Below are 25,637 nucleotides of genomic sequence, written 5' to 3'. Positions count from 1 at the left end.
ACAAAAATTGGTAGATATATCAAACAGAACCTTAAGTGGTGCCTTTTGCAATTTACAGATTTTTGTCATTTTTAATTTACTTGGTTTCCATGGAAACAATTTGAACTTAGTCTCAAAAGGGAGGGGTGACCTTTGTTTCCGGAGCACAAGTCGAAAACTGTTCAATATCTTTCTTCAAAACTTTGTAGATATATCAAACAGTAGCTAAAGTGGTCCTTTTGCTGTTTGCAAGATTGTTGTCACGTTTATTTTTCTCGGTTTCCATGTGAAGCCCATTTCTGGTGTCCCCTGCCGTGATGTTGCTGGAATATTGCTAAAAGCGGCGTAAAACCAAACTCAGTCAGTCAGTCTTGGTTTCCATGGAAACGTTTCGGACATAGTCTCAAAAGGAGGGGTGAGCTTGGTTTTTCGGAGCACAACCTAAAACTGTTCTATATCTTCCTACAAGACTTGGTAGATAAATCAAGCAGAAGCTAACATGGTGCCTTTTGCTATTTGCAGATTTTTGTCATTTATATTTTTCTTGGTTTCCATGGAAAAGATTTGGACTTAGTTCAGAAAAATGTCAAAATGTTGGACTTTAAGTAACTGTCTGATGATTTGTTCTTGCAAATTTATGGGGGCCGGGGGGATTTGTCATCTTCTGACGACTCTTGTTTATCCATTTCTGTCAATGACAAAATGTTTTAGAAAACAAAAGCAAACAAGGAAGAATCCATTTTCACCAGTAGATTGTTCTCAGTGCTTTGTGTCATGGATGTTTGCTAGATCCGTCGGCTACGTGAGCTGCGTCTGATGCTGAATGAGAAGGAACCCGATCTGTACATCACGGTGAGGAAACTTGTGATGGTGTCGCTGATGGAGGTGTTCAAGGATATCGTCCCTGGCTACAAGATCAGACTGCTCACAGACAAAGAGAAGGCACAGCAGGTTGGTTATTCGGTCAGAAAAAACTCCCCTTTTGGAGAAAAACACTGCATTTGCACTTGTATACACGTATGTATATGATTGGGATTCTGTCAAGTACTTCACCCTTCTAAGAGCTCTGCGACTGCTTGGCATGGATGGTACTTTATGGGTCGTCGGCATGGAGATCAGTACGTGAATGTACGTAAAATCAATGTTAGATCCACTGTTTCTTCATACACTGGATGAGAGCTCACACCATTGACCTCTGGTTGCAACAAATCTGACATTCATGGAACAACGCCGGCTTGTCTAAGAATTCTGATCACAAGCTATACGCCTGTCCGTTACTCTCCAACCATGTGACCAGCTTATGCTCAACATCCCTCTATTTTTTCAGTTGACAATCTTACCAATGTGCTGCTGTTTCACTGGTGAATTTCATCTGCTTAGTCTCAAATGAGGCCCAACGCTTTCAAGTCTAGACTAAAAAGGCCTTTGACCATTACATACCTTTTTCCTTATCCTGACTCATGATTATTTGCTTTCTCATCCTCTCTTCCGAACAGTCAAGTGGAAACTTGAATCCTTTCAATTCCCTTGAAGCGAACGTACAATCACTCACCCTTTATTACCTCCCCTGGTTTCCCGCCAAAACCTGGCACGTGACAGTGTTATTGCTATTGCTTTGCTTATCAATGGAAAAATACCCCCAAACTCATAGAATAAGCAGTCTGTAATATTCCTGTTATATAATGTAATGTCTTTCATGACTAGATATATAATTCTGAGGTTTGCGGAAGGTATTTTAGTTTGTATTAATTATCCAATATAGAAATGATACTAACTCCCCCACTTTTCTCTGTATATTTGTTTAGCTGAAGAAAGAAACTCGAATCCTCCATGAATATGAAAGTGCACTGCTCCTTAATTACAAAGAATACCTGGAACACCTGGAGATGTCAATTAAAGGTGAGCAACACACCTGTATATTTCAGCAGTCAGCCTCAGAAGGCCATGTTTATGTTGTATTGGTTGTATAGGGTGTGTAGTGTACATTGCGATGATTTCATTATGTGAATGAGTTTGTTCATGTAACATCTTATTTAATTAATATTTTAAAGAACAATATGAATTATCCACTGTTTGACAGTGAGGACCCAGCAATGAATGTTGATGATAGGTATCTGCTGTCACCTTCTAAAATTTGTGTAATATGTCTTTGCCCAAACAGGAAAAGTTCCAAAGAGTAAAAAGCAGGCTGTGATGGAGATTCCAAAAGATGTCTCAAGGGTGAGGTTTTGATTAATCTGACACATCACGGTAACCATGGTAACTCATTGCTCATAGTAGATTCCCTTATGCGTGTCAGGATCTTAGATGAATTTGAACTAAAGTTTGCCCTGATGTTAGTATTCATGATTATATTTTTCTGTTTATGAAAACCTCAATGCCCAAAGAAATTGCTCGTTTTGATAAATCAATGTGAAAGAATTGCCTATTATATACATATTGGATGTGTTTCCAGACTGTGTCTGAGCTGGCGTGTCGGTGTATGTCTGAGATGCTGGTTCACCATCCCCACTTCAACTTCTCATCCAACATCATCTCCGTCCTGGTGCCCCTGATGCGGCGGGGAGCGATACTGCGGGACCAGGTGATCAGCACCATCACCAGGGTCTTCCAGGAAGACAAGTCGGGCCAGGTGACACTGGAGGTGAGTCAGGTGTCCATGTGATGGGGGAGGTGAGTCAGGTGATGGACCAGGTGATCAGCACTATCTCGAGGGTCTTCCAGGAAGACAAGTCGGGCCAGGTGACACTGGAGGTGAGTCAGGTGATGCGGGAGGTGAGTCAGGTGTCCATGTGATGCGGGAGGTGAGTCATGTGTCCATGTGATGCTGTAGGTGAGTCAGGTGACCATGTGATGCGGGAGGTGAGTCAGGTGTCCATGTGTTGCTGTAGGTGAGTCAGGTGTCCAGGTGAGTCTGGAGGTGAGTCAGGTGATGCTGGAGATGAGTCAGGTGATGCTCGAGGTGAGGCAGGTGATGTTGGAGTTGAGTAAGGTGTCCAGGTGATTCTAGAGGTGAGTCAGGTGTCCATGTGATGCTGGAGGTGAGTCAGATGATAATAAAGGTGTGTCCAGGAGACACTGGAGGTGAGTCAGGTGTCCATGTGATGCTAGAGGTGAGTCAGGTGTCCATGTGATGCTAGATGTGAGTCAGGTGTCCATGTGATGCTAGAGGTGAGTCAGGTGTCCATGTGATGCTAGAGGTGAGTCAGGTGTCCAGGTGATGCTGGAGGTGAGTCAGGTGGTGTTGGAGGTGTGTCAGGTGAGTCAGGTGACCAGGTGATGTTGGAGGTGAGTCAGGTGATGCTGTAGGTGAGTCAGGTGATGTTGGAGGATGTTGTAGGTGAGTCAGGTGATGCTGTAAGTGAGTCAGGTGATGTTGGAGGTGAGTCAGGTGATGTAGGTGAGTCAGGTGATGTTGGAGGTGAGTCAGGTGTCCAGGTGATGCTATTGGTGAGTCAGATGTCCAGGTTATACTGGAAGTGAGTCAGGTGATGGTTTAGGGGAGTCGGGTGTTCAGGTGATGCTAGAGGTGAGTCAGGTGTCCAGGTGATGCTAGAGGTGAGTCAGGTGTCCAGGTTATACTGGAAGTGAGTCAGGTGATGTCGGAGGTGAGTCAGATGTCCAGGTGATGCTAGAGGTGAGACAGGTGTCCAGGTGATGCTGGAGATGAGGCAGGTGATGCAGGAGGTGAGGTCTGGTGTCGGTGCATGAAGGGGCCATTATCATGTCAACTTTCGGACTGGAATACTGGGGAACATCTTGGAACACAGGCATGTCAAGTCTCTTGAGTACGCTGATGGCCCACAGTGTGGTCAGCTTCCCAATATGCCTAAAACTTCATATGTGTTCAGGATTATATGACTTCAGCACAAGTAGTTTCAGTTCGCCTTGTCTTTAAGAGGCATTTGAATAATGTATTTGTATCATTGAAGAGAGAACTGTTTTCAACACTTTTTTCTTTCGATTTTTCCACTCTTGGTCCATACCTGTTAACTTACCAACTAAGTCCATGGTTGTCTGTGTTCCCACATTTATCATTGTTATAAAATTGTAGCTCAAGTAGTGTTTAATTTATTTTTCAGATTGTTCGAAGTATTGGGAAAATGGTGAAAGCGTGTAACTACAGTGTCAAACCTAAGGTAACATCAACGTGTGTCTGTGTCACCTGCCTGAAATAGTTGTATCTGACTAAAACACTCATAATGATCTCAGTGTGTTGAATGTTTTTGTGAGATCTGCTGAACATTCCTGAAGCTGAAGCTGTATTGCTATAGATGATATGATCAATATACCTCATACAGAGCACTGTTTCAATGTACTTGGTTCACTGCCTGCTTACATGTCATCATGGGGATTCTGAGTTAGATCAGGTCCCCAGCCTGTTATGCTAGCAAGAGGTGACTAAAGGACTGGAGAATTCATGTGGTGAGTTCTGGTGTCCCCCGCTGTAATATTGCTGGCGTATAACCAAACTCAGCTCATGTGGTGAGACTTGGATGACAGTGTGTCATGGTAGTCTTGTTACCATGGTATTTTGCTCTTAATGTCAGTCACTGGCTTGTCTGGTTCAGATTCGGTTAATTGCATTCTGTCATTTGTGTCATTTGTGTATTTGATGTATCATAACTTTCATTGCTGTGTAGGTACTGGATACACTTCTTGCTCTCAAGATCAGGGAGGTCGACTTGTCCACATTCGGGGAAAATCAGAAAGTCGAGAGGCGGAAAGAACAACTTCAGAGACTGTCAAAGAAAGAAAGGAAGGTTTGTTTAGTTAGAGTCAGTCAGTATGGATGGTGACAATACTGGGCTGAAGTTTGGATTTAACACGCCATGGGTTGTGTCGGAGTAGAATTACCAGTCATGTGGGGGTAAGGTAACTCACTCATTACTATATGCAGTAAATTTCAGTAAGATAACAGGGTAAACGTTTATGCTCCAGTTATATTTCAGTTTAATATATGCACTGTGTAGTGATAGCTAAAGTGATGACAGTGTCCTCGTGACTTGTATGTTACTGATTACATGACCAATAAAGAGGAAGAGCCTTCAGTATTTAGTTTAATGATATGTTTATCTACCATGTTAAAAGAGCTCTTAATTGTTGGAAGAAAGAACTCCTAAGAAGGTCATGTTTGAACAAAAGAGCCATTGTTTCCCAATTTGCCACGGATGCTTAGTTGGTGAGGTAGACAGATCCAAGGTGTTGCTAGGCAACAGCTGTATGTTTCAGAGGAAGAAGGCGATGGACAAGATCAACCAGGAGCTGCAGGAGGTTCAGGCCACCGAGGACAAGAAGAAGAAGCTGAAACTGGTAAATAGTGAGGGAGGCGAATAGGAAGGGGAGGTGTTGGTGAGGTGAATAGGGAGGGGTGATGTTGGTGAGGTGAATAGGGAGGGGTGATGTTGGTGAGTTGAATAGGGATGGGAGGTGTTGGTGAGTTGAATAGGGAGGGGTGATGTTGGTGAGTTGAATAGGGAGGGGTGATGTTGGTGAGTTGAATAGGGAGGGGTGATGTTGGTGAGTTGAATAGGGAGGGGAGATGTTGGTGAGTTGAATAGGGAGGGGTGATGTTGGTGAGTTGAATAGGGAGGGGTGATGTTGGTGAGTTGAATAGGGAGGGAGGATGTTGGTGAGTTGAATAGGGAGGGAGGATGTTGGTGAGTTGAATAGGGAGGGAGGTGTTGGTGAGTTGAATAGGGAGGGTGATGTTGGTGAGTTGAATAGGGAGGGGTGATGTTGGTGAGTTGAATAGGAGGGGAGTGATGTTGGTGAGTTGAATAGGGAGGGAGATGTTGGTGAGTTGAATAGGGAGGGGTGATGTTGGTGAGTTGAATAGGGGGGTGATGTTGGTGAGTTGAATAGGGAGGAGGTGTTTGTGATGTTGGTGAGTTGAATAATAGGAGGAGGTGTTGGTGAGTTGAATAGGGAGGGGTGATGTTGGTGAGGTGAATAGGAGGGGAGATGTTGGTGAGGTGAATAGGAGGGGAGGTGTTGGTGAGGTGAATAGGAGGGGTGTTGTTGGTGAGGTGAACAGGAGGGAGGTGTTGGTGGAAGTGAATAGGGAGGGGAGATGTTGGTGAGGGTGAACAGGGAGGGAGGTGTTGGTGAGGTGAATAGGGAGGGAGATGTTGGTGAGTTGAACAGGGAGGGAGGTGTTGGTGAGTTGAATAGGAGGGTGATGTTGGTGAGGTGAACAGGAGGGAGGATGTTGGTGAGGTGAATAGGGAGGAGATGTTGGTGAGCTGAATAGGAGGGAGGTGTTGGTGAGGTGAATAGGAGGGGTGATGTTGGTGAGGTGAACAGGAGGGGAGGTGTTGGTGAAGTGAATAGGAGGGAGATGTTGGTGAGTTGAATAGGGAGGGGTGATGTTGGTGAAGTGAATAGGGAGGGGTGATGTTGGTGAGTTGAACAGGGAGGGGTGATGTTGGTGAAGTGAATAGGGAGGGGAGATGTTGGTGAGTTGAACAGGGAAGGGAGATGTTGGTGAGGTGAACAGGGAGGGGTGATGTTGGAGAGGTGAATAGGGAGGGTGGGGGTCTTGGTGAGGTTAATTATGTAGGGGAGGTGGTAAAGAAGTGGGATGAAAAGGGAAGGGATGTGAATGGTGAGGGAGGTGGGTGGGGGTGGAGTTCAAGAATTGTGCACTTATGTAGCAACAGATGTGCATGTGTGAGACATGCATGCATGCACCAGGATTATTTGGGACTGATGTAGGCTCTATAATGCTCGGCCATGGAGATCCTGTGCTGCAGTTTGTTGTGAATACTCCCCTTAGGAAGCAGGTATTTGTTTGAATAAACTAATCTGCTCCCTTTGAGTTCTCTTTCTAAATGGAACAGTATATGTCTTGATGCTTCTATTAATATTCTTTACCCACCAAATGTTTCACTTGCTGCCCTCATCACTGCTCTGACCATTTCTTCTCGTTACAGCACACAGAGATAATCCATGCAGTTTTTGTGACCTACTTCCGGATCCTGAAAAATGCCACCCAGTCTGTGCTCCTGCCCTCAGTGCTGGAGGGACTGGCCAGGTAGGAACAGTAGCATTTTATCTTTTACAGATCAGGTGGAATAACAGTGCTTGGAATCAGTTAAAATGTCGAAAATTGATCATTGGTTTGGCATAAATCTGACTGGTTTTACATAAAACATTCACTCAACACACCCGAAGACCCGGGTTCAAATCCCCACATGGGTATAAACTATAATGTGTGAAGCCCATTTCTGGTGTGTCCTTTCCATGATATTGTTGGACTATTGCTGAAACTCGCTCACTCACTAAGTATCACATCCTGTCGGGTACCCATTCAGTGCTAAACATCTCGGTCTTGAAAATAGTCCAAGTTAAATTGCATCATCTTGAAAATGTGCACCCATTGTGTTTTCTTGAATTATGTACATTTTGTTTAGACTAAAATTCACGTAGACATTTATGATCACAGTCTCATCAATAAGCAAGTGACAACACTGTTGTAGATTCAGATTACCATGATATTTGCTGTAAACTATATACATGCTTACTCATACAAAGTTAACTTTCCCTTTTGGACGCACGAACAAGAAAGATTCCATGTATCAATAGTAGAAATTTACAAGATAAAAGTGCAGGTACTCAAATGAGATAGGCCTTGGCTAAAGATTTAACGTGATAAGGGTCCCAAGTTCTGCTTCAGAAATATGCATGATATTTTGAATGTTAATGAGCACTGTGATACTTTCACCACTTCTGCAGCTGCTCCACTTGACATTTTCCCCACATGGTTGAGCTGGTTTGGCATTTAGATAGTTGGCCATGGTTGTCTGGATTAGAGATGGCAGACATTGTTAGCAAGTGTCATAACTATTTGCTGAAGTCATGTGCCTGTAGTCCCGTCTCAGTTTCAGTTCTAAATGTACAGTGTATAGGATGTGTTGTAACGTCGTAACGAACCTTGCGTTGTGTTTGACATGATTCTTCATCTTTCAGGTTTGCGCATCTGATCAACGTCGAATTCTTTGATGACTTGTTCAAAGTGTTTCAGTCTCTCATAACATCGGGGGTAAGTAATTTCTTATTATTTTCTTGTCTGCGGTGGGCAGGGGCGTATCTTCCATTAAGACAAAAAGCCCAGGCTTACACATGATTGTTGCTAGAAAGGTTTGGCAAGCCATCAATACCATCTAATATAAAGCTTGGCAACCTATCGGGCTTACAAGAAACAATTGGCTTGCTACGCGGCTGATGGCTGACTGAGCATGAATATTGTTGATTGTACATCAATATTGTTGATTGTACATGAATATTGTTGATTGTACATGAATATTGTTATTTTTCCTTATCCTGACTCATGCTTATTGCCTGTCTTCTTCTTCTGGCGAACCTAGTGGAACACTTGTATCTCCCAATTGAAGTTCTCTTCAATAAAAAATCACTCATTAGTACTCACCACGAGTTACCTCCCTTCTGCAAGCGCGGGAAGGAGGGCGCCACCTGATCCCATGTGCCTAACTCTCTCCTTCTTCGCCCAGTGAGCTGGACGTGAGAGCGCCTGTGTCTCCCAACACACTATATCCTTTAATTATATTTAGTTTAGTTCCTCTTATACTTAGTATAGAGGTATTACTAGTATCCTTATTCAATTTGCATTGTTTATTAATTGTGTTTCTGCTGTTTATTCACGCTTCTCCGTGATTGTTCAGTAGGCTACATTAATGAAAATTTGCACAGATTGTAAACTGCGTTATTCTGATACCGATCCACATTTAAAATGCCCTAGTTGCATTACTCCATGTTCTTTTGATTCTCGTTGTAAATTTTGTATCAATTTACCAATTTCTGCCTTTGATAAATATTTATGTTCCGTTTATAGACGGAAGGCAGATAAATCTCGTAAACAAAATTCAAGCATGGCTAATAGATCGCAAATTAATGTTCCCTGTCAACTGTTGACTGAGGACACGCCACCGGCTGGTGGCATGCCTGAGTTTTCCCTCGGCGGATAAGCGTGGGACGCAGTCCGCTATGTCCAAGAAGCGACCTGCATCTCAAGAGCTGCCGTCTTCTCAGTCCAAGACTAAGAAACCATCCATATTCATCTCGTACGCTGCGTACACCCAGATCTACAGCTACGTCAAAAGGGAAGTCTACAAAATCTAATAATTTTGCCTTTGATATTTTACCAGTTACAGAATTAGCCTTATATGATGATGATATTCCGATTATCATTCCAGATGTTCGTCACAAGAAACGGCCTGTTTCTGCGACTGTCACCTCAGCGCAGATTAGCACACAACCGGAGATGCCTACGTTGTCACCAGAAATTTTGTCTGAGGGTCCCGTCACCTCCGCAGAGAGACATCCCTCATCATCAGCGCAGACCGCCTCAGACGACCTGGTCAACCAAATAATGAGGCTGATGGAAGACCGTTACGGCTTACAGAGGCCTCAGAGCCACGGGCCTCAGAGCCCACCCCATATTAAGTCATACAGGGCCTCAGAGCCCGCCTTGGCTTCGCGTAGGGCCTCAGAGCCCACAGACGTGCCTCCGCGAAGGGCAACCCTGCCCGGAGTGAGCGCTTTGCATAGGGTATCCCAGGCCGCCTCCGCGAAGGAGCTAGAGCCTCACCTATTGCAAGAGGCTTCGCGGAGAAGGAGCGCTTCGCCGAGCACGCACCTTGTAACTCACAGAGGGCGTTCGCGAAGCAAGCGGTCATATGTTGATTCGGACACTGACTCGAGACATTCGCGAAGGACGCGAAGGCTAAGTGGTTCTATATCTACCTCGCCTAGAAGACGTTCCCGAAGCCCCCAGTGTTCGCGTAGCCCTCAATGTTCGAGAAGTCCACAGCGTCTGCGAAGCCCTCACCGTTCACGAAGCCCACAGCCTCTGCGAAGGATGTCTTATCCAAGGTCTCCGTACGCTAGCCACTCGTCAGTCCGTTCTCCACAGTCCTCTCATAGATCTTCTTACAGATCTAGGACTCCGACATACGACCATACGTCAGAAGAGGACGATGGTATCATTTTCTCAGATGCTGAGATAAGATACTGTAAAGCGTACTTATTTTAAGCGTGGTGCAATTTTAAGCGGAATTGACAGTTTAGACTACATCAGCGGTCAATTATTCGCAATCAGTAATTGCGGAACTGCCAGCTGTCTCTTTGGCCGCCACTAATAGCAGTGAAAACAAACAGAGTGGGTGGCGTTTATTACTTACTCACAGGAATCCATTATCTGTCGAGATATACTAGTACACAGTAGCCTGTTTACTCGAGAAGAGAAGAAAACACATCAGTATTATGTTCGAATTCTGACGATCTGACTAATTAACTTATCCTGTATATGAAGCTCTTTGTGATTTCAAACAAGCCGGGTTGTTGTGAATGAGATGATTGAGTGTTAGTGACTATTAAACTTCATGATGATACGTTTGTATCTAAATAATTAAATAAATACTGCTGTATTATTTCTTTCCGAGTCGTTTCATGGTAATCTGTTTTGCATCAAACCATCTGTCATGTGACCAATTTCCATGGCGGCCACAACACACATTGCTGTTTTAAGCTAATTGGCGATGGGATTTGGCTCATTATATAATTATGTTTTGGGAAATCCATTACAGCGACAGTTAAGTGTAATTCTTTATGCTACTATCAGTCGTCATTTTAAGATTCCGTAGATTTCTGTCTTCAAAGCGTGATGTGTTATGGTAACAACTCAGGGCGGCGTGGCTAGACTGAATGAATGACAGGTTTATTCAGCGGTGTATAAATTTTGGCTAAAATGTTTTGCTTGTAGCTAAAAATAAAACCTCTTGCGAAATATACTTACGTTTACAGTATTGGATGGTAAATGAATTACAACTGGCCTCCCCTTCTAAGAGCGAGGATACAACTCAAACTTACCTGATGAAGATGATGATGTAGACCATATCACTTTGCCTCCTATGGATCCTATCGCAGCCATTCCTGCTAAACTGGATACAGCCTACTCCAAATCTGCTAAAACCCAACCTACCCATTTACTGTTCTTCAATGCCAAGAAATTTTATGGACATAATATGGAGCCCTTTTTCAAGACCCAGGAGATTGATGACAACTTTAAACTTATCAGTGATTCCAAGTCCAGAAGTAGAGCGATCGCAAGCTGGCCCAGTTAGATACCATTTCCAGAAGGATGTTCTTCGGACTTAATAGATCTAGGACTATTAATGAGACTCTCATCACCAAGTTCAAGAACTCTACGGATGAGGAAGACAGGATGATCTACTCAGCTCTACTTATGCAGAAAAAAGATCAACAATTCCTTACAGACCACCTTTCAGCACTTACTGAAACTACTACCATGACGCGTCGGCAAGGATTACTAGCCTCCTGCTCTTGGAATAAACAATTCACAGAGCCCCTGTACACAGCTCCATGGTCTTCGCCCTTACTGTTTGGTGGCAACATTAACAAGGTTTCCAAGGAAGTATCTAAAGATTCCAGAGAGGTACTCATGATTAAATCCATGGATACGTTAGCGAACGTCTTTAAACAGTCAGCACAGAGGTACTCGGGTAAATCTAAGTTTTCAGGGCTACAGAGAGCTCGGGATAAGAAACTAGCGGCTGCTAATAATCCCAAGGATTCTTTTCGTCGCCCATACAACAAGTTCAGCTAGAGGCAGATCATCCAGAGGTACTCGATGGATTTAGACGATGAAAGTCAGGTTCGGTATCCAACATCCTCCAATGCGGATATCGCGTCTACAACTCAAAGGCCAAGCCACCGCTTAACAGTCAACCCTCCAGGGTTCACACGTTCATACGGCACAACTACTGATGTTAAGAGAAACAGTTCAGTCTCTACTAAACAAACAGGCCTTAGAAGTTCTGGATCAACGAAACATCATACCAGGTTTCTACTCCCCAGTTTTCCTAGTACCGAAAAAGAATTCCAAGGAGAAGTATCGTCTCATTTACAACATGAGCACATTCAACAGAGAATTTCTATGCAAACCTCCAGCGTTTCGCATGATACATTTACCTCAACTCCGCCATTTAATTAGTCCTCTAGATTACATGGCCAGCATAGATCTGCAGGACGCATATCTACTCATTCCGATTCATCCCAGTTCAAGGAAATATCTAAGGTTTATGCTAGACGGCATACACTACCAATGGAAGGTACTTCCCTTCGGAATCACTTCGGCCCCATGGGTATTCACAAGAGTAACCAAGCCTATTGTCTCATACCTACATCGTCAAGGCCTGCGGAGTGCATTTTACCTAGACGACGGTATACAAGTGGATCCAGATCCACAGCGTCTCAGACTACAGCTGAACGTTATAATCAAGCTACTAACTCAATTAGGATGGTTAGTAAATCTACTCAAGTCGGAACTAGAGCCACGCAGGATCTGCAGTTTCTAGGTATACGATTCCTTACAGCTCAGAATCGTATGGTAGTCCCGGAGGACAGATGGATCAAGATACAACAACTGATTCCCCAAGCCCTACTCTCTCCGTTACCACTACGACAGTGGCAGAGTCTATTGGGACTACTCACATCAGCTCAAGACTTGACACTCAGAGGCAGACTTCAATTGCGTCCATTACAAGTCCTCATCAATGCTCATCTCGAGGACCCTCTACTGTTCAGTCTACCAGATTACGTCAAACCTCATCTACTCTGGTGGACCAAGAGATTGAATGTTTGCGCAGGCGTCTCCTTAGTAGAGCCGGAATCGAAAAGCATCTCTCGTAGGCAGCGTCACTAAAACGTTAGGGGAGCCCACCTTACTGGCAGGACAGCGTCAGGCCTATGGAGCAATCAAGAGAGCTTATGTCACATAAATCTGCTAGAGATGCAAGCAGTCATAAACGCCATAGGTCACTGGAGCAACCTACTTCAGAACGCTCAGTTAATGATTCACACAAACAACTCAACAGTGGCGTTTTATGTGAACAAACAAGGGTCAACAAGATCACTGAATCTACTCACTTTCGATGTTTCAAACTTTTGAATTAATCGACAGTCTAAACATACGCAGTGTCAGAGCTTGCCACATTCCAGGAGCAAAGAATGTGTTAGCAGACGCTCTCCTTGGCCACACCAACCGTCACCGACAGAATGGATGCTCCACACAGAGATATTCAATATAGCGAAAAATCAACTGCCAGGCCAACCAGACAGATTGTTCCATGTCCCAGCTCTCTCATCCATACTTGGACCGCATGATACGATGGACTTATCACTTTGCCCTGTACGTGCACTGAAAATATATCTCCAAAGATCCAAGCAAAGTAGAGGGAAATTCAAAAGATTGTTTATCCCTATATCTACCGCTTCACAGACAGAAGTGTCGCGAACTACGATCTCTATTTGGATCAGAACTGTCATACTACGAGCCTACAAGGCTGCTGGACTCGACCCTCCAAGAGCTTCTAATCCTCACGAAATTAGAGCATTAGCCTCAACTCTAGCTCGACATGGAAATTGCTCATTGAATACCATTATTGAGGGATGTTTTTGGAGGTCCGATATGGTGTTTGCCAACCACTACCTGAGAGATATCACCACCAAGGATGTCTCAGGTATCCACCATTTCGGTCCCATAGTCCTCGCTCAACAGTTGACAGTTCCACGGAGAAGATAAGTTTATCTTACTGATTTTATACTTATCTGATAACAGTACTAATAGCTACATGCTATCTATATATTTTGCTTAAGTTAAATTATTATCTTAAGCTCAGTACCATGATTCTATATCATACTATATATATGCTACAACTCTTAGGAGTTCTACTATTATATATATGTTCAGCTTAAAAGTTCTATCTTTAAGCTCAGTCATATGTTCAGTTCATAACATGTATTAGTTAACAAACTCTCAGTAGTTGGTTACTATTATACAGCTTAAGTTATAATTATTTACTTAAGCACAGTTATATTATAGCTTATATATATGCATAGTGTAAGCATAATACTTTGGTTCTTTATAAAAGTATTCACTATAAACTAGCAAGAGTTTATACTATCACATTAATGGCTTCAGCTTACTTAATGTTATATATACTTTTATTATATTCAGTAAAATTGTAATAACCCTTATATGGCAGCTGATAAGTTACAGCAAGAATTCTTCAGTTCAGTGCCTTTATGAAGTTCCCATAGGGTTATTGCAATCATCTCAGTTCAAATCACTAATTAGTAAAATCCAAAGTATATATAATCCCACCTCCTAATCCGTAGGATTCTACAAGCAATAAGCATGAGTCAGGATAAGGAAAAATATGAAATTTTTAGAGTAAAATTAATATTTTATACTTATCCTGACTCATGAGGTAAGCCCTCCCGTCCTCCCCACTTAACACTTTGGATTTCTCAGGAAAAATAAAGTGTTGGGCTCAAAACAAAAAAGGAGAGAGTGAGGCACATGGGATCAGGTGGCGCCCTCGTTCCCACGCTTGCAGAAGGGAGGTAACTCGTGGTGAGTACTAATGAGTGATTTTTTATTGAAGGGAACTTCAATTGGGAGATACAAGTGTTCCACTAGGTTCGCCAAAAGAAGAAGACAAGCAATAAGCATGAGTCAGGATAAGTATAAAATATTAATTTTACTCTAAAAATTTCATGATTGTACATCAATATTGTTGATTGTACATGAATATTGCAAACAGTTTTATTCTGAAACTAACCTAATTCCTACTTCTTCCACCCAGGACCTGACGTACCGCGAGAGTCTGCACTGTGTCCAGACAGCCTTCACTATAATGACGGGGCAGGGCTCTGCCCTCAACATAGACCCCATGACCTTCTACAAGCATCTCTACCAGATGCTCTTCAAGGTTCATGCAGGTATGCTAGTGGTCAGTTAGTTGACCTATGGTGAAGTTACAGTTGCCCAATACCTGTATACAGTCTCATGCTGGTTACCTGGTTGTTGAACTATCCTTGTCGGATGCCCAGTTTCACTTGTCCATTTGTTGACCTATGTGTATATTTCCGTTACACGATATCCCGTGTATGGTATGGAGTTAGTTGAGTGGCGGTACATTACTCTATAAATCATCCTCTGTATGTTCCTCTCCAGGTAGCTCCAGTGACGACATCCCCATCATCCTGGACTGCCTGGACGTCATGATCAGCCGCAGGAGGAAGCAGGTGAGAATCTCGTTACCAGGTGTTCCATGAGCACTTTCATTATGCATGTCACTGCCTTCAGTAGGCATCTCTGACTGTCTTTCTGTTGTGGAAAGGTCAATTTCAGTTTGTTATTGTTGTTAATTTCAAATGTCCAGTGTTGGACAAATAGACTTGAAGAGTGAGTGAGTGAGTGAGTTTGGTTTTACACCGCTTTTAGCAATATTCCAGCAACATCACAGCCGGGAACACCAGAAATGAGCTGCACACATTGTACCCATGTGGGGATTCGAACCCGGGTCTTCGGTGTGACGAGCCAACGCTTTAACCACTAGGCTACCCCACCGCCCCAAGACTTGAAGAATGCCTCATACTCTTTAGACCCCACCATGGATCAAAAAGCCATGAAACATACCAAAACTTCCTACCTAAGACTCATAATACTCCCCAAGGGTCTTCCCCATTGAGAGCTTTGTTGGTTGTGCCTGCATCTGTATAAAACCAATGCATTTGATGCACTGATATGCATAGTAACACTAAGTAATCAACACATTGTTTGGTGACTGTCTGTGTCATTGTATGGGAGTTAGTTGTGGCTCTAAGATGGTGTATTGAAAGGGCCTGGACATATTGTTGATGAATGTAGGATTGTTGTAGGTGTCCCAGCAGAGGATCCTGTCGTACATGAAGCGGTTGAGCACTCTGACGCTGCAGCAGATGCCCCATTCGGTGCTCGGACTCCTGTCTGCCATCCGAGGACTCATCCAGGTGAGCTAACACTCAGTCTTACTGATCCAGGTGAGCTAACACTCAGTCTTACTGATCCAGGTGAGCTAACACTCAATCTTACTCAGCCAGGTGAGCTAACACTCAGTCTTACTCAGCCAGGTGAGCTAACACTTAGTTTTACTCAGCCATGTGAGCTAACACTCAGTCTTACTCAGCCAGGTGAGCTAACACTCAGTCTTACTCAGCCAGGTGAGCTAACACTCAGTCTTACTCAGCCAGGTGAGCTAACACTCAATCTTACTCATCCAGGTGAGCTAACACTCAGTCTTACTCAGCCAGGTGAGCTAACCCTAAATCACTAACAGAGACATTTTGCATGTTGTAAAAGTTACTGTGGTGTAGGTGAGCTTGGTTTGCCCTCTTGACAATATTTCAAAATATTTCTTGGCTTATTAACTTGGGACGGAAGCTCAAACTGAGATAACTGCATTCATGTTTTATTTCACACAGGGCTTCCCCTTCACAGACCGACTGTTTGATAACGAGGCTGAGGGGAGTGGATTGTTCCGCCCTGATATCGATGACCCCGAACACTGTAACGCCCAGAACACTGCTGTGTGGGAGCTGACCCTTCTACAGGTGAGTGATTCTCAGGTGTGTAATTCTGTACGACGTTCTACAGGTGAGTGATTCTCAGGTGTGTGGATCTGTATGACGTTCTACAGGTGAGTGATTCTCAGGTGTGTGGTTCTGTACGACGTTCTAAAGGTGAGTGATTCTCAGGTGTGTGATCTGTACAACGCTCCTGCTACAGGTGAGTGATTCTCAGGTGTGTGGTTATGTATAACGTTCTACAGGTAAGTGATTCTCAGGTGTGTGTTCTGTACAACGCTCTACAGGTGAGTGATTCTCAGGTGTGTGGTTCTGTATGATGTTCTACAGGTGAGTGATTCTCAGGTGTGTGGTTCTGTAATGAAGGTTCCTGCAGATGAATGGTTCTCAGGTGTGTGGTTCTGTATGACGTTCTACAGGTGAGTGATTCTCAGGTGTGTTTCTGTACCACGTTCTACAGGTGAGTGATTCTCAGGTGTGTGGTTCTGTATGATGTTCCTCCAGATAAATGGTTCTCAGGTGTGTGGTTCTGTATGATGTTCCTACAGATCAATGGTTCTCAGGTATGTGGTTCTGTATATGACGTTCCTGCAGATAAATGGTTCTCAGGTGTGTGGTTCTGTATGATGTTCTTGCAGATAAATGGTTCTCAGGTGTGTGGTTCTGTAATGACGCTACTGCAGATGAGTGGTTCTCAGGTGTGTGGTTCTGCATGATGTTCCTACAGATGAGTGGTTCTCAGGTGGTTGGTTCTGTATGGCGTTCCTACAGATGAATGGTTCTCAGGTGTGTGGTTCTGTATGACATTCCTACAGATAAATGGTTCTTAGGTATGTGGTTCTGTATGATGTTCCTACAGATAAATGGTTCTCAGGTGTGTGGTTCTGTATGATGTTCTTGCAGATGAGTGGTTCTCAGGTGTGTGGTTCTGTACTGGCTGGCGTTACTGCAGATGAGTGGTTCTCAGGCGAGGTCATCTCAATAGATGTGTACGCGATAGTATAATTATCAGTTATGTAAGGGATCATTTGTGTATGTGTGTTTGTTTTGAAATAAACATACGAATTACTGTACATTGGAAAGAATCCTATCACTTGTGTTATCTTATCGACTGATTGTAGAAATGTGCAACGTTTTAATAAATGTTTTGCATGTCAACAGTATATTTCATTGAAAAAATATGGATGTAATTCGGTCTGTTTAATCTAGTTGTGAACATTGGCCAAAGATTTAACGAAGTCACTGGTGTAGCTTCTTTAGAATATATATATTTTTCTTCTCATAAAGTTTGTAGACCGCCCGTCTAAGCACTCCCTTGTCAAAGTTGTCAAGGATGGTTTTATCGTCCCGTTTTGCATTTGAGACGGTCCCTCTCTTGTCTGATTTGTTTACAATATTGTAAATTTGTTGGTAAGACATGCCAACAGCTCTACAAGTTCTGTAATAAACCCTTTCTAAACTAATGAAAGGTTTACCTCTGTCTTTTTTAAGCAGAAAAACTATAAACCTTTGCAACAATTGACTGCAAATCGTTGGCCATAGTGGACGCTGTGATAAAGATGTGCATGCATGACGGGAAACTTATTTGTCAAGACTTAACATTTATATTAATATTTCTTCAATAAAGAAAACTATACTTTAGTAAAGTAACACAAACATTCAACATTTATTTGTTTAGGAAAAACGTTAATTCATATTTTTACTCCACCTGTATCATTAGCATAAATGTAAAGACTATTTCAGATTTCTGTTGTTGAACTCTGAAAAAATCTTAAGTTGCTGTTTTGGTACCAAATTCTCTCCTGTAAACTGCCCTTTAAATGCATGGGAATGTTAAATCGATTGAAATAAAAATTAGGTAGACAATAGGCGAGTTGATATATTGACAACATAGTACATTTATCACCTTTATAACGATATTAAGGCTAAAAAGCATTTTTCTAGCATTTCCGACAGTACTATAACACTCAATCTTAATCATCCAGGTGAGCTAACACTCATTCTTACTCATCCAGGTGAGCTAACCCTAAATCACTAACAGGGACATTTTGCATGTTGTAAAAGTTACTGTGGTGTAGGTGAGCTGGGTTTGCCCCCTTGACAATATTTCAAAATATTTCTTGGCTTATTAACTTGGGACGGAAGCTCAAACTGAGATAACTGCATTCATGTTTTATTTCACACAGGGCTTCCCCTTCACAGACCGACTCTTTGATAACGAGGCTGAGGGGAGTGGATTGTTCCGCCCTGATATCGATGACCCCGAACACTGTAACGCCCAGAACACTGCTGTGTGGGAGCTGACCCTTCTACAGGTGAGTGATTCTCAGGTGTGTGATCTGTACGACGTTCTACAGGTGAGTGATTCTGTACAGGTGAGTGATTCTGTACGATGTTCTACAGGTGAGTGATTCTCAGGTGTGTGGTTCTGTACGACATTCTACATGTGAGTGATTCTCAGGTGAGTGATTCTGTACGATGTTCTACAGGTGAGTGATTCTGTACAGGTGAGTGATTCTGTACGATGTTCTACAGGTGAGTGATTCTGTACAGGTGAGTGATTCTGTATGATGTTCTACAGGTGAGTGATTCTCAGGTGAGTGATTCTGTACGATGTTCTACAGGTGAGTGATTCTCAGGTGAGTGATTCTGTACGACGTTCCAGCAGATAAATGGTTCTCAGGTGTGTGGTTCTGTACGATGTTCCAGCAGATAAATGGTTCTCAGGTGTGTGGTTCTGTACGACGTTCCTGCAGATGAATGGTTCTCAGGTGTGGGGTTCTGTACTACGTTCCAGCAGATAAGTGGTTCTCAGGTGTGTGGTTCTGTATGACGTTCCAGCAGATGAATGGTTCTCAGGTGTGTGGTTCTGTACGACGTTCCAGCAGATAAATGGTTCTCAGGTGTGTGGATCTGTACTACGTTCCAGCAGATGAATGGTTCTTGGGTGTGTGGTTGTGTACGACGTTCCAGCAGATGAATGGTTCTCAGGTGTGTGGTTCTGTATGACGTTCCAGCAGATAAATGGTTCTCAGGTGTGTGGTTCTGTATGACGTTCCAGCAGATGAATGGTTCTCAGGTGTGTGGTTCTGTATGACGTTCCAGCAGATGAATGATTCTCAGGTGTGTGGTTCTGTACTACGTTCCAGCAGATGAATGGTTCTTGGGTGTGTGGTTCTGTATGACGTTCCTGCAGATGAATGGTTCTCAGGTGTGTGGTTCTGTATGACGTTCCTGCAGATGAGTGATTCTCAGGTGTGTGGTTCTGTATGACGCCCAGCAGATGAATGGTTCTCGGGTGTGTGGTTCTGTATGGCGTTCCTGCAGATGAGTGATTCTCAGGTGTGTGGTTCTGTATGGCGCTCCAGCAGATGAATGGTTCTCAGGTGTGTGTGGTTCTGTATGACGTTCCAGCAGATGAATGGTTCTCAGGTGTGTGGTTCTGTACGACGTTCCAGATAGATGAGTGGTTCTCAGGTGTGTGGTTCTGTACTACGCTCCAGCAGATGAATGGTTCTCGGGTGTGTGGTTCTGTATGACGTTCCTGCAGATGAGTGATTCTCAGGTGTGTGGTTCTGTATGACGTTCCAGCAGATGAATGGTTCTTGGGTGTGTGGTTCTGTATGACGTTCCAGCAGATGAGTGATTCTCAGGTGTGTGGTTCTGTACTACGTTCCAGCAGATGAATGGTTCTTGGGTGTGTGGTTCTGTATGACGCTCCAGCAGATGAATGGTTCTCGGGTGTGTGGTTCTGTACTACGTTCCAGCAGATGAATGGTTCTTGGGTGTGTGGTTCTGTATGACGTTCCAGCAGATGAATGGTTCTCGGGTGTGTGGTTCTGTATGACGTTCCTGCAGATGAGTGATTCTCAGGTGTGTGGTTCTGTATGACGTTCCAGCAGATGAATGGTTCTCGGGTGTGTGGTTCTGTACGACGTTCCAGCAGATGAATGGTTCTCAGGTGTGTGGTTCTGTACGACGTTCCAGCAGATGAGTGATTCTCAGGTGTGTGGTTCTGTACTACGTTCCAGCAGATGAATGGTTCTCGGGTGTGTGGTTCTGTACTACGTTCCAGCAGATAAATGGTTCTTGGGTGTGTGGTTCTGTATGACGTTCCAGCAGATGAATGGTTCTCGGGTGTGTGGTTCTGTACGACGTTCCAGCAGATGAATGGTTCTCAGGTGTGTGGTTCTGTACGACGTTCCAGCAGATGAATGGTTCTTGGGTGTGTGTTTCTGTATGACGTTCCAGCAGATGAATGGTTCTCAGGTGTGTGGTTCTGTACGACGTTCTAGCAGATGAATGGTTCTTGGGTGTGTGGTTCTGTACTACGTTCCAGCAGATGAATGGTTCTTGGGTGTGTGGTTCTGTACGACGTTCCAGCAGATGAATGGTTCTCAGGTGTGTGGTTCTGTACGACGTTCCAGCAGATGAGTGATTCTCAGGTGTGTGGTTCTGTACTACGTTCCAGCAGATGAATGGTTCTTGGGTGTGTGGTTTCTGTATGACGTTCCAGCAGATGAATGGTTCTCAGGTGTGTGGTTCTGTACGACGTTCTAGCAGATGAATGGTTCTTGGGTGTGTGGTTCTGTATGACGTTCCAGCAGATGAATGGTTCTCAGGTGTGTGGTTCTGTATGACGCTCCAGCAGATGAATGGTTCTTGGGTGTGTGTTCTGTATGACGTTCCAGCAGATGAATGGTTCTCGGGTGTGTGGTTCTGTATGACGCTCCAGCAGATGAATGGTTCTCAGGTGTGTGGTTCTGTATGACGCTTCCAGCAGATGAGTGGTTCTCAGGTGTGTGGTTCTGTACTGACGTTCCAGCAGATGAATGGTTCTTGGGTGTGGTTCTGTATGACGTTCCAGCAGATGAATGGTTCTCTCGGTGTGTGGTTCTGTACGACGTTCCAGCAGATGAATGGTTCTCAGGTGTGTGGTTCTGTATGACGTTCCTGCAGATGAATGGTTCTCGGGTGTGTGGTTCTGTATGACGTTCCAGCAGATGAATGGTTCTCAGGTGTGTGGTTCTGTATGACGTTCCAGCAGATGAGTGGTTCTCAGGTGTGTGGTTCTGTACTACGTTCCAGCAGATGAATGGTTCTCAGGTGTGTGGTTCTGTATGACGTTCCTGCAGATGAATGGTTCTCAGGTGTGTGGTTCTGTATGACGTTCCTGCAGATGAATGGTTCTCAGGTGTGTGGTTCTGTATGACGTTCCTGCAGATGAATGGTTCTCAGGTGTGTGGTTCTGTATGACGTTCCAGCAGATGAATGGTTCTCAGGTGTGTGGTTCTGTATGACGTTCCAGCAGATGAGTGATTCTCAGGTGTGTGGTTCTGTATGCTACGTTCCTACAGATGAATGGTTCTTGGGTGTGTGGTTCTGTATGACGTTCCTGCAGATGAATGGTTCTCAGGTGTGTGGTTCTGTACGACGTTCCAGCAGATGAATGATTCTCAGGTGTGTGGTTCTGTACTACGTTCCAGCAGATGAATGGTTCTTGGGTGTGTGGTTCTGTATGACGTTCCAGCAGATGAATGGTTCTCGGGTGTGTGGTTCTGTACGACGTTCCAGCAGATGAATGGTTCTCAGGTGTGTGGTTCTGTACGACGTTCCAGCAGATGAGTGATTCTCAGGTGTGTGGTTCTGTACTACGTTCCAGCAGATGAATGGTTCTTGGGTGTGTGGTTCTGTACTATGTTCCAGCAGATAAATGGTTCTTGGGTGTGTGGTTCTGTACGACGTTCCAGCAGATGAGTGATTCTTGGGTGTGTGGTTCTGTATGACGTTCCTGCAGATGAATGGTTCTCGGGTGTGTGGTTCTGTACGACGTTCCAGCAGATGAATGGTTCTCAGGTGTGTGGTTCTGTATGACGTTCCAGCAGATGAATGGTTCTTGGGTGTGTGGTTCTGTATGACGTTCCTGCAGATGAATGGTTCTTGGGTGTGTGTTTCTGTATGACGTTCAACAGATGAATGGTTCTTGGGTGTGTGGTTCTGTATGACGTTCCAGCAGATGAATGGTTCTTGGGTGTGTGTTTCTGTATGGCGTTCCAGCAGATGAATGGTTCTCAGGTGTGTGGTTCTGTATGACGTTCCAGCAGATGAATGGTTCTCAGGTGTGTGGTTCTGTATGACGTTCCAGCAGATGAATGGTTCTTGGGTGTGTGGTTCTGTATGACGTTCCAGCAGATGAATGGTTCTCGGGTGTGTGGTTCTGTATGACGTTCCAGCAGATGAATGGTTCTCAGGTGTGTGGTTCTGTACGACGTTCCAGCAGATGAGTGATTCTCAGGTGTGTGGTTCTGTACTACGTTCCAGCAGATGAATGGTTCTTGGGTGTGTGGTTCTGTACTACGTTCCAGCAGATAAATGGTTCTTGGGTGTGTGGTTCTGTATGACGTTCCAGCAGATGAGTGATTCTCAGGTGTGTGGTTCTGTACTACGTTCCAGCAGATGAATGGTTCTCAGGTGTGTGGTTCTGTACGACGTTCCAGCAGATGAGTGATTCTTGGGTGTGTGGTTCTGTATGACGTTCCTGCAGATGAATGGTTCTCGGGTGTGTGGTTCTGTACGACGTTCCAGCAGATGAATGGTTCTCAGGTGTGTGGTTCTGTATGACGTTCCAGCAGATGAATGGTTCTTGGGTGTGTGGTTCTGTATGACGTTCCTGCAGATGAATGGTTCTTGGGTGTGTGTTTCTGTATGACGTTCCAGCAGATGAATGGTTCTTGGGTGTGTGGTTCTGTACGACGTTCCAGCAGATGAATGGTTCTTGGGTGTGTGTTTCTGTATGACGTTCCAGCAGATGAATGGTTCTCAGGTGTGTGGTTCTGTACGACGTTCTAGCAGATGAATGGTTCTCAGGTGTGTGGTTCTGTATGACGTTCCAGCAGATGAATGGTTCTCAGGTGTGTGGTTCTGTATGACGTTCTAGCAGATGAATGGTTCTCAGGTGTGTGGTTCTGTATGACGGCTGTGTAATCTGTAGAAAATGGGTTAGTCTAAGTATTTGGATTACTGTATGTTGGATTGAGATTCTCTGTGTTATTTCAGCACCACTTTCATCCAGTTGTCCGTCAGTACACAGCTCACATCAGTCGGATGGCGCCGTCTACTGGGGAGGGACAGCTGGCACAGAATCTGGCCAGAGTGTAAGTGTTAAGATGAGATGGTGATGTCACTGTAAAACTTCCAGTCTAGGCAGCTGTTATTGCAGACTCCTCAGTTAGATGAGAATGAAAATCGAGTGATACGTTGACAGGGGTTATAATAGTACTTTGAGCTGATAAAAGTTTAAACTCATCAGACATGTATTGACTCGTAATGGTATTATATGTTTGTATCCAACAGTGAGAATATGTACATAAATGGTAATAATCATTAGGAGACACAGAAACTGAAAATGTAGATAAAGATAGATGTCTCTTCCTGATAATAATTGTGACCAGTTAAAAAGGTCCGGCGAAGTTGACGAGACATTGACAATAGACTATACTGTGTCTCCAGAGCCCCGAAGGACCTGTATAGGAGGTACGACCTGACACAACACATCCTTGACACATCTATACCTGCACAAGTGAAAACAAAAAAGAAAAAGGTTGGTAGTTAATAAAAAGATTGGTCATCATTTAATGGTAATGAATTTCCTCTGTGCCACTGTGCTGGAATATTGCTGACTCTTGCAGGACACAATGTATTTCGGACAATTGGCTGACAATTTTATTCTTTTACACAACACACATATTTCCAGCAAACAGTTTTGTTCTGAGGCAAAATAACCTTTTCCAGTATTTTAGGAAACAAATATCATCCCGCATGTCAGTCCTGTGTAATTATGCGGTGATAGAAGAATGTAAATATAGTGCCAATTTGCTAATAAGGATTCTGCGTATCCCATGCTTGTAACAGATGACTTAAAGAAGATTGCTTGGTGAGTCTCTATTTTCAATCAATTCCATTTTTGCAAGTAACTGAAAACACCTGAAGTTTCAATTTCAATGAGGATTTGTGACATTTGTATCATTCATTATCGCTGAAACACTGCTGAAGTGACTATAAATCTTAACTTACTCACTCACTCACCAAAGCATGTACTTATAAGTTTTAACAAGCTATTCTACAAGAAGTTTGAAACATGGGAGATTTTTTTCAAATAGCTGTTGCTTTTAGTTCCAGTCAGCACGGTTGCATAGCGAGGAGTTGCAGAGCTACATGGAGAACCAGAGTGCCTCTGTCCCAGACCTGCCCGGGGAAGATGTGGACATCGGATGACACGTCCCTTGTACCTATTGTAAATAAACCTTAACATGTCAGGATGTGTCTGTTGTGTAAACCTGAAATAAGTGATGGGCTACCCAGATATGCAGGACCCTGGTATAGACACCAGTGAAATAGTACAGAATGGTAATTGAAATGATACTCAAATCAGTAACAAAACATGCTGAATAGGAAACATTGTTGTTATTATACCCCCGCTACGAAGTAACGGGGGTATATAGCGTTCATTCTGTCCGTCCGTCCGTCCCGAAACTTTGTCCGAAGCATATCTCTTAAAGTTTACATGCTAGGTTCACCAAACTTCACACACATAGTAATCATTACCCATTGATGTGCCTTTTGCTATTTTAAAGTTTTTTCAGAATTTAGTTTTTTTGCTGTTTCCATGGAAACATGATTTAGGCTGTGACTATGAGGATGTCATCTTGTCCGGAGCAGATCTTCCAAACTATACATGCTAGCTTCATCAAACTTGGTACACATATCAAGCATGATCCCTAGATGTGCCTTTTGGGGTTTAGATCCAGATATGAATTGTATTTTTTGCTGTTTCCATGGAAACACGACTTAGTGCCAAATGTGTTTGATTATTTTGCCCAGAGCATATCTCTTAAAGTTTACATGCTAGGTTCACCAAACTTCACACACATGTTAATCATTACCCATTGATGTGCCTTTGCTATTTTAAAGTTTTTCAGAATTTAGTTTTTGCTGTTTCCATGGAAACACGACTTAGGCTGTGACTATGAGGATGTCATCTTGTCGGAGCAGATCTTCCAAACTATACATGCTAGCTTCATCAAACTTGGTACACATATCAAGCATGATCCCTAGATGTGCCTTTTGGGGGTAGATCAGATATGAATTGTATTTTTGCTGTTTCCATGGAAACATGACTTAGTGCCAAATATGTTCGATTATTTTGT

General features: G+C 43.6%; 1 protein-coding gene across 1 annotated transcript in view; it reads left to right on the top strand.

Moving 5' to 3' along the window:
* LOC124263628 (nucleolar complex protein 3 homolog) overlaps nucleotides 1-24,746 on the top strand; it is a 28,336-nt gene extending 3,590 nt beyond the window's left edge. The window contains exons 5-20 of the mRNA XM_046698276.1: nucleotides 769-930; nucleotides 1,785-1,878; nucleotides 2,141-2,199; nucleotides 2,435-2,623; nucleotides 4,062-4,118; nucleotides 4,623-4,742; nucleotides 5,212-5,292; nucleotides 6,915-7,015; nucleotides 7,951-8,023; nucleotides 14,670-14,805; nucleotides 15,041-15,111; nucleotides 15,748-15,858; nucleotides 16,330-16,458; nucleotides 23,488-23,585; nucleotides 23,941-24,031; nucleotides 24,604-24,746. Of these exons, the coding sequence (XP_046554232.1) occupies nucleotides 769-930; nucleotides 1,785-1,878; nucleotides 2,141-2,199; nucleotides 2,435-2,623; nucleotides 4,062-4,118; nucleotides 4,623-4,742; nucleotides 5,212-5,292; nucleotides 6,915-7,015; nucleotides 7,951-8,023; nucleotides 14,670-14,805; nucleotides 15,041-15,111; nucleotides 15,748-15,858; nucleotides 16,330-16,458; nucleotides 23,488-23,585; nucleotides 23,941-24,031; nucleotides 24,604-24,705 (1,674 nt within the window). The 3' untranslated portion in view covers nucleotides 24,706-24,746. The remainder of the gene's footprint in view (nucleotides 1-768; nucleotides 931-1,784; nucleotides 1,879-2,140; nucleotides 2,200-2,434; nucleotides 2,624-4,061; nucleotides 4,119-4,622; nucleotides 4,743-5,211; nucleotides 5,293-6,914; nucleotides 7,016-7,950; nucleotides 8,024-14,669; nucleotides 14,806-15,040; nucleotides 15,112-15,747; nucleotides 15,859-16,329; nucleotides 16,459-23,487; nucleotides 23,586-23,940; nucleotides 24,032-24,603) is intronic.
* Nucleotides 24,747-25,637: the final 891 nt, after the last annotated feature.

Source organism: Haliotis rubra, unplaced genomic scaffold (assembly GCF_003918875.1).
Source record: "Haliotis rubra isolate DU_JTF1 unplaced genomic scaffold, ASM391887v1 Scf891, whole genome shotgun sequence".
Classification (NCBI taxonomy): Eukaryota; Metazoa; Mollusca; class Gastropoda; order Lepetellida; family Haliotidae; genus Haliotis; species Haliotis rubra.
The sequence above is the reverse complement of the archived record's forward strand: the minus strand, read 5'-3'. Positions and strand labels throughout refer to the sequence as shown.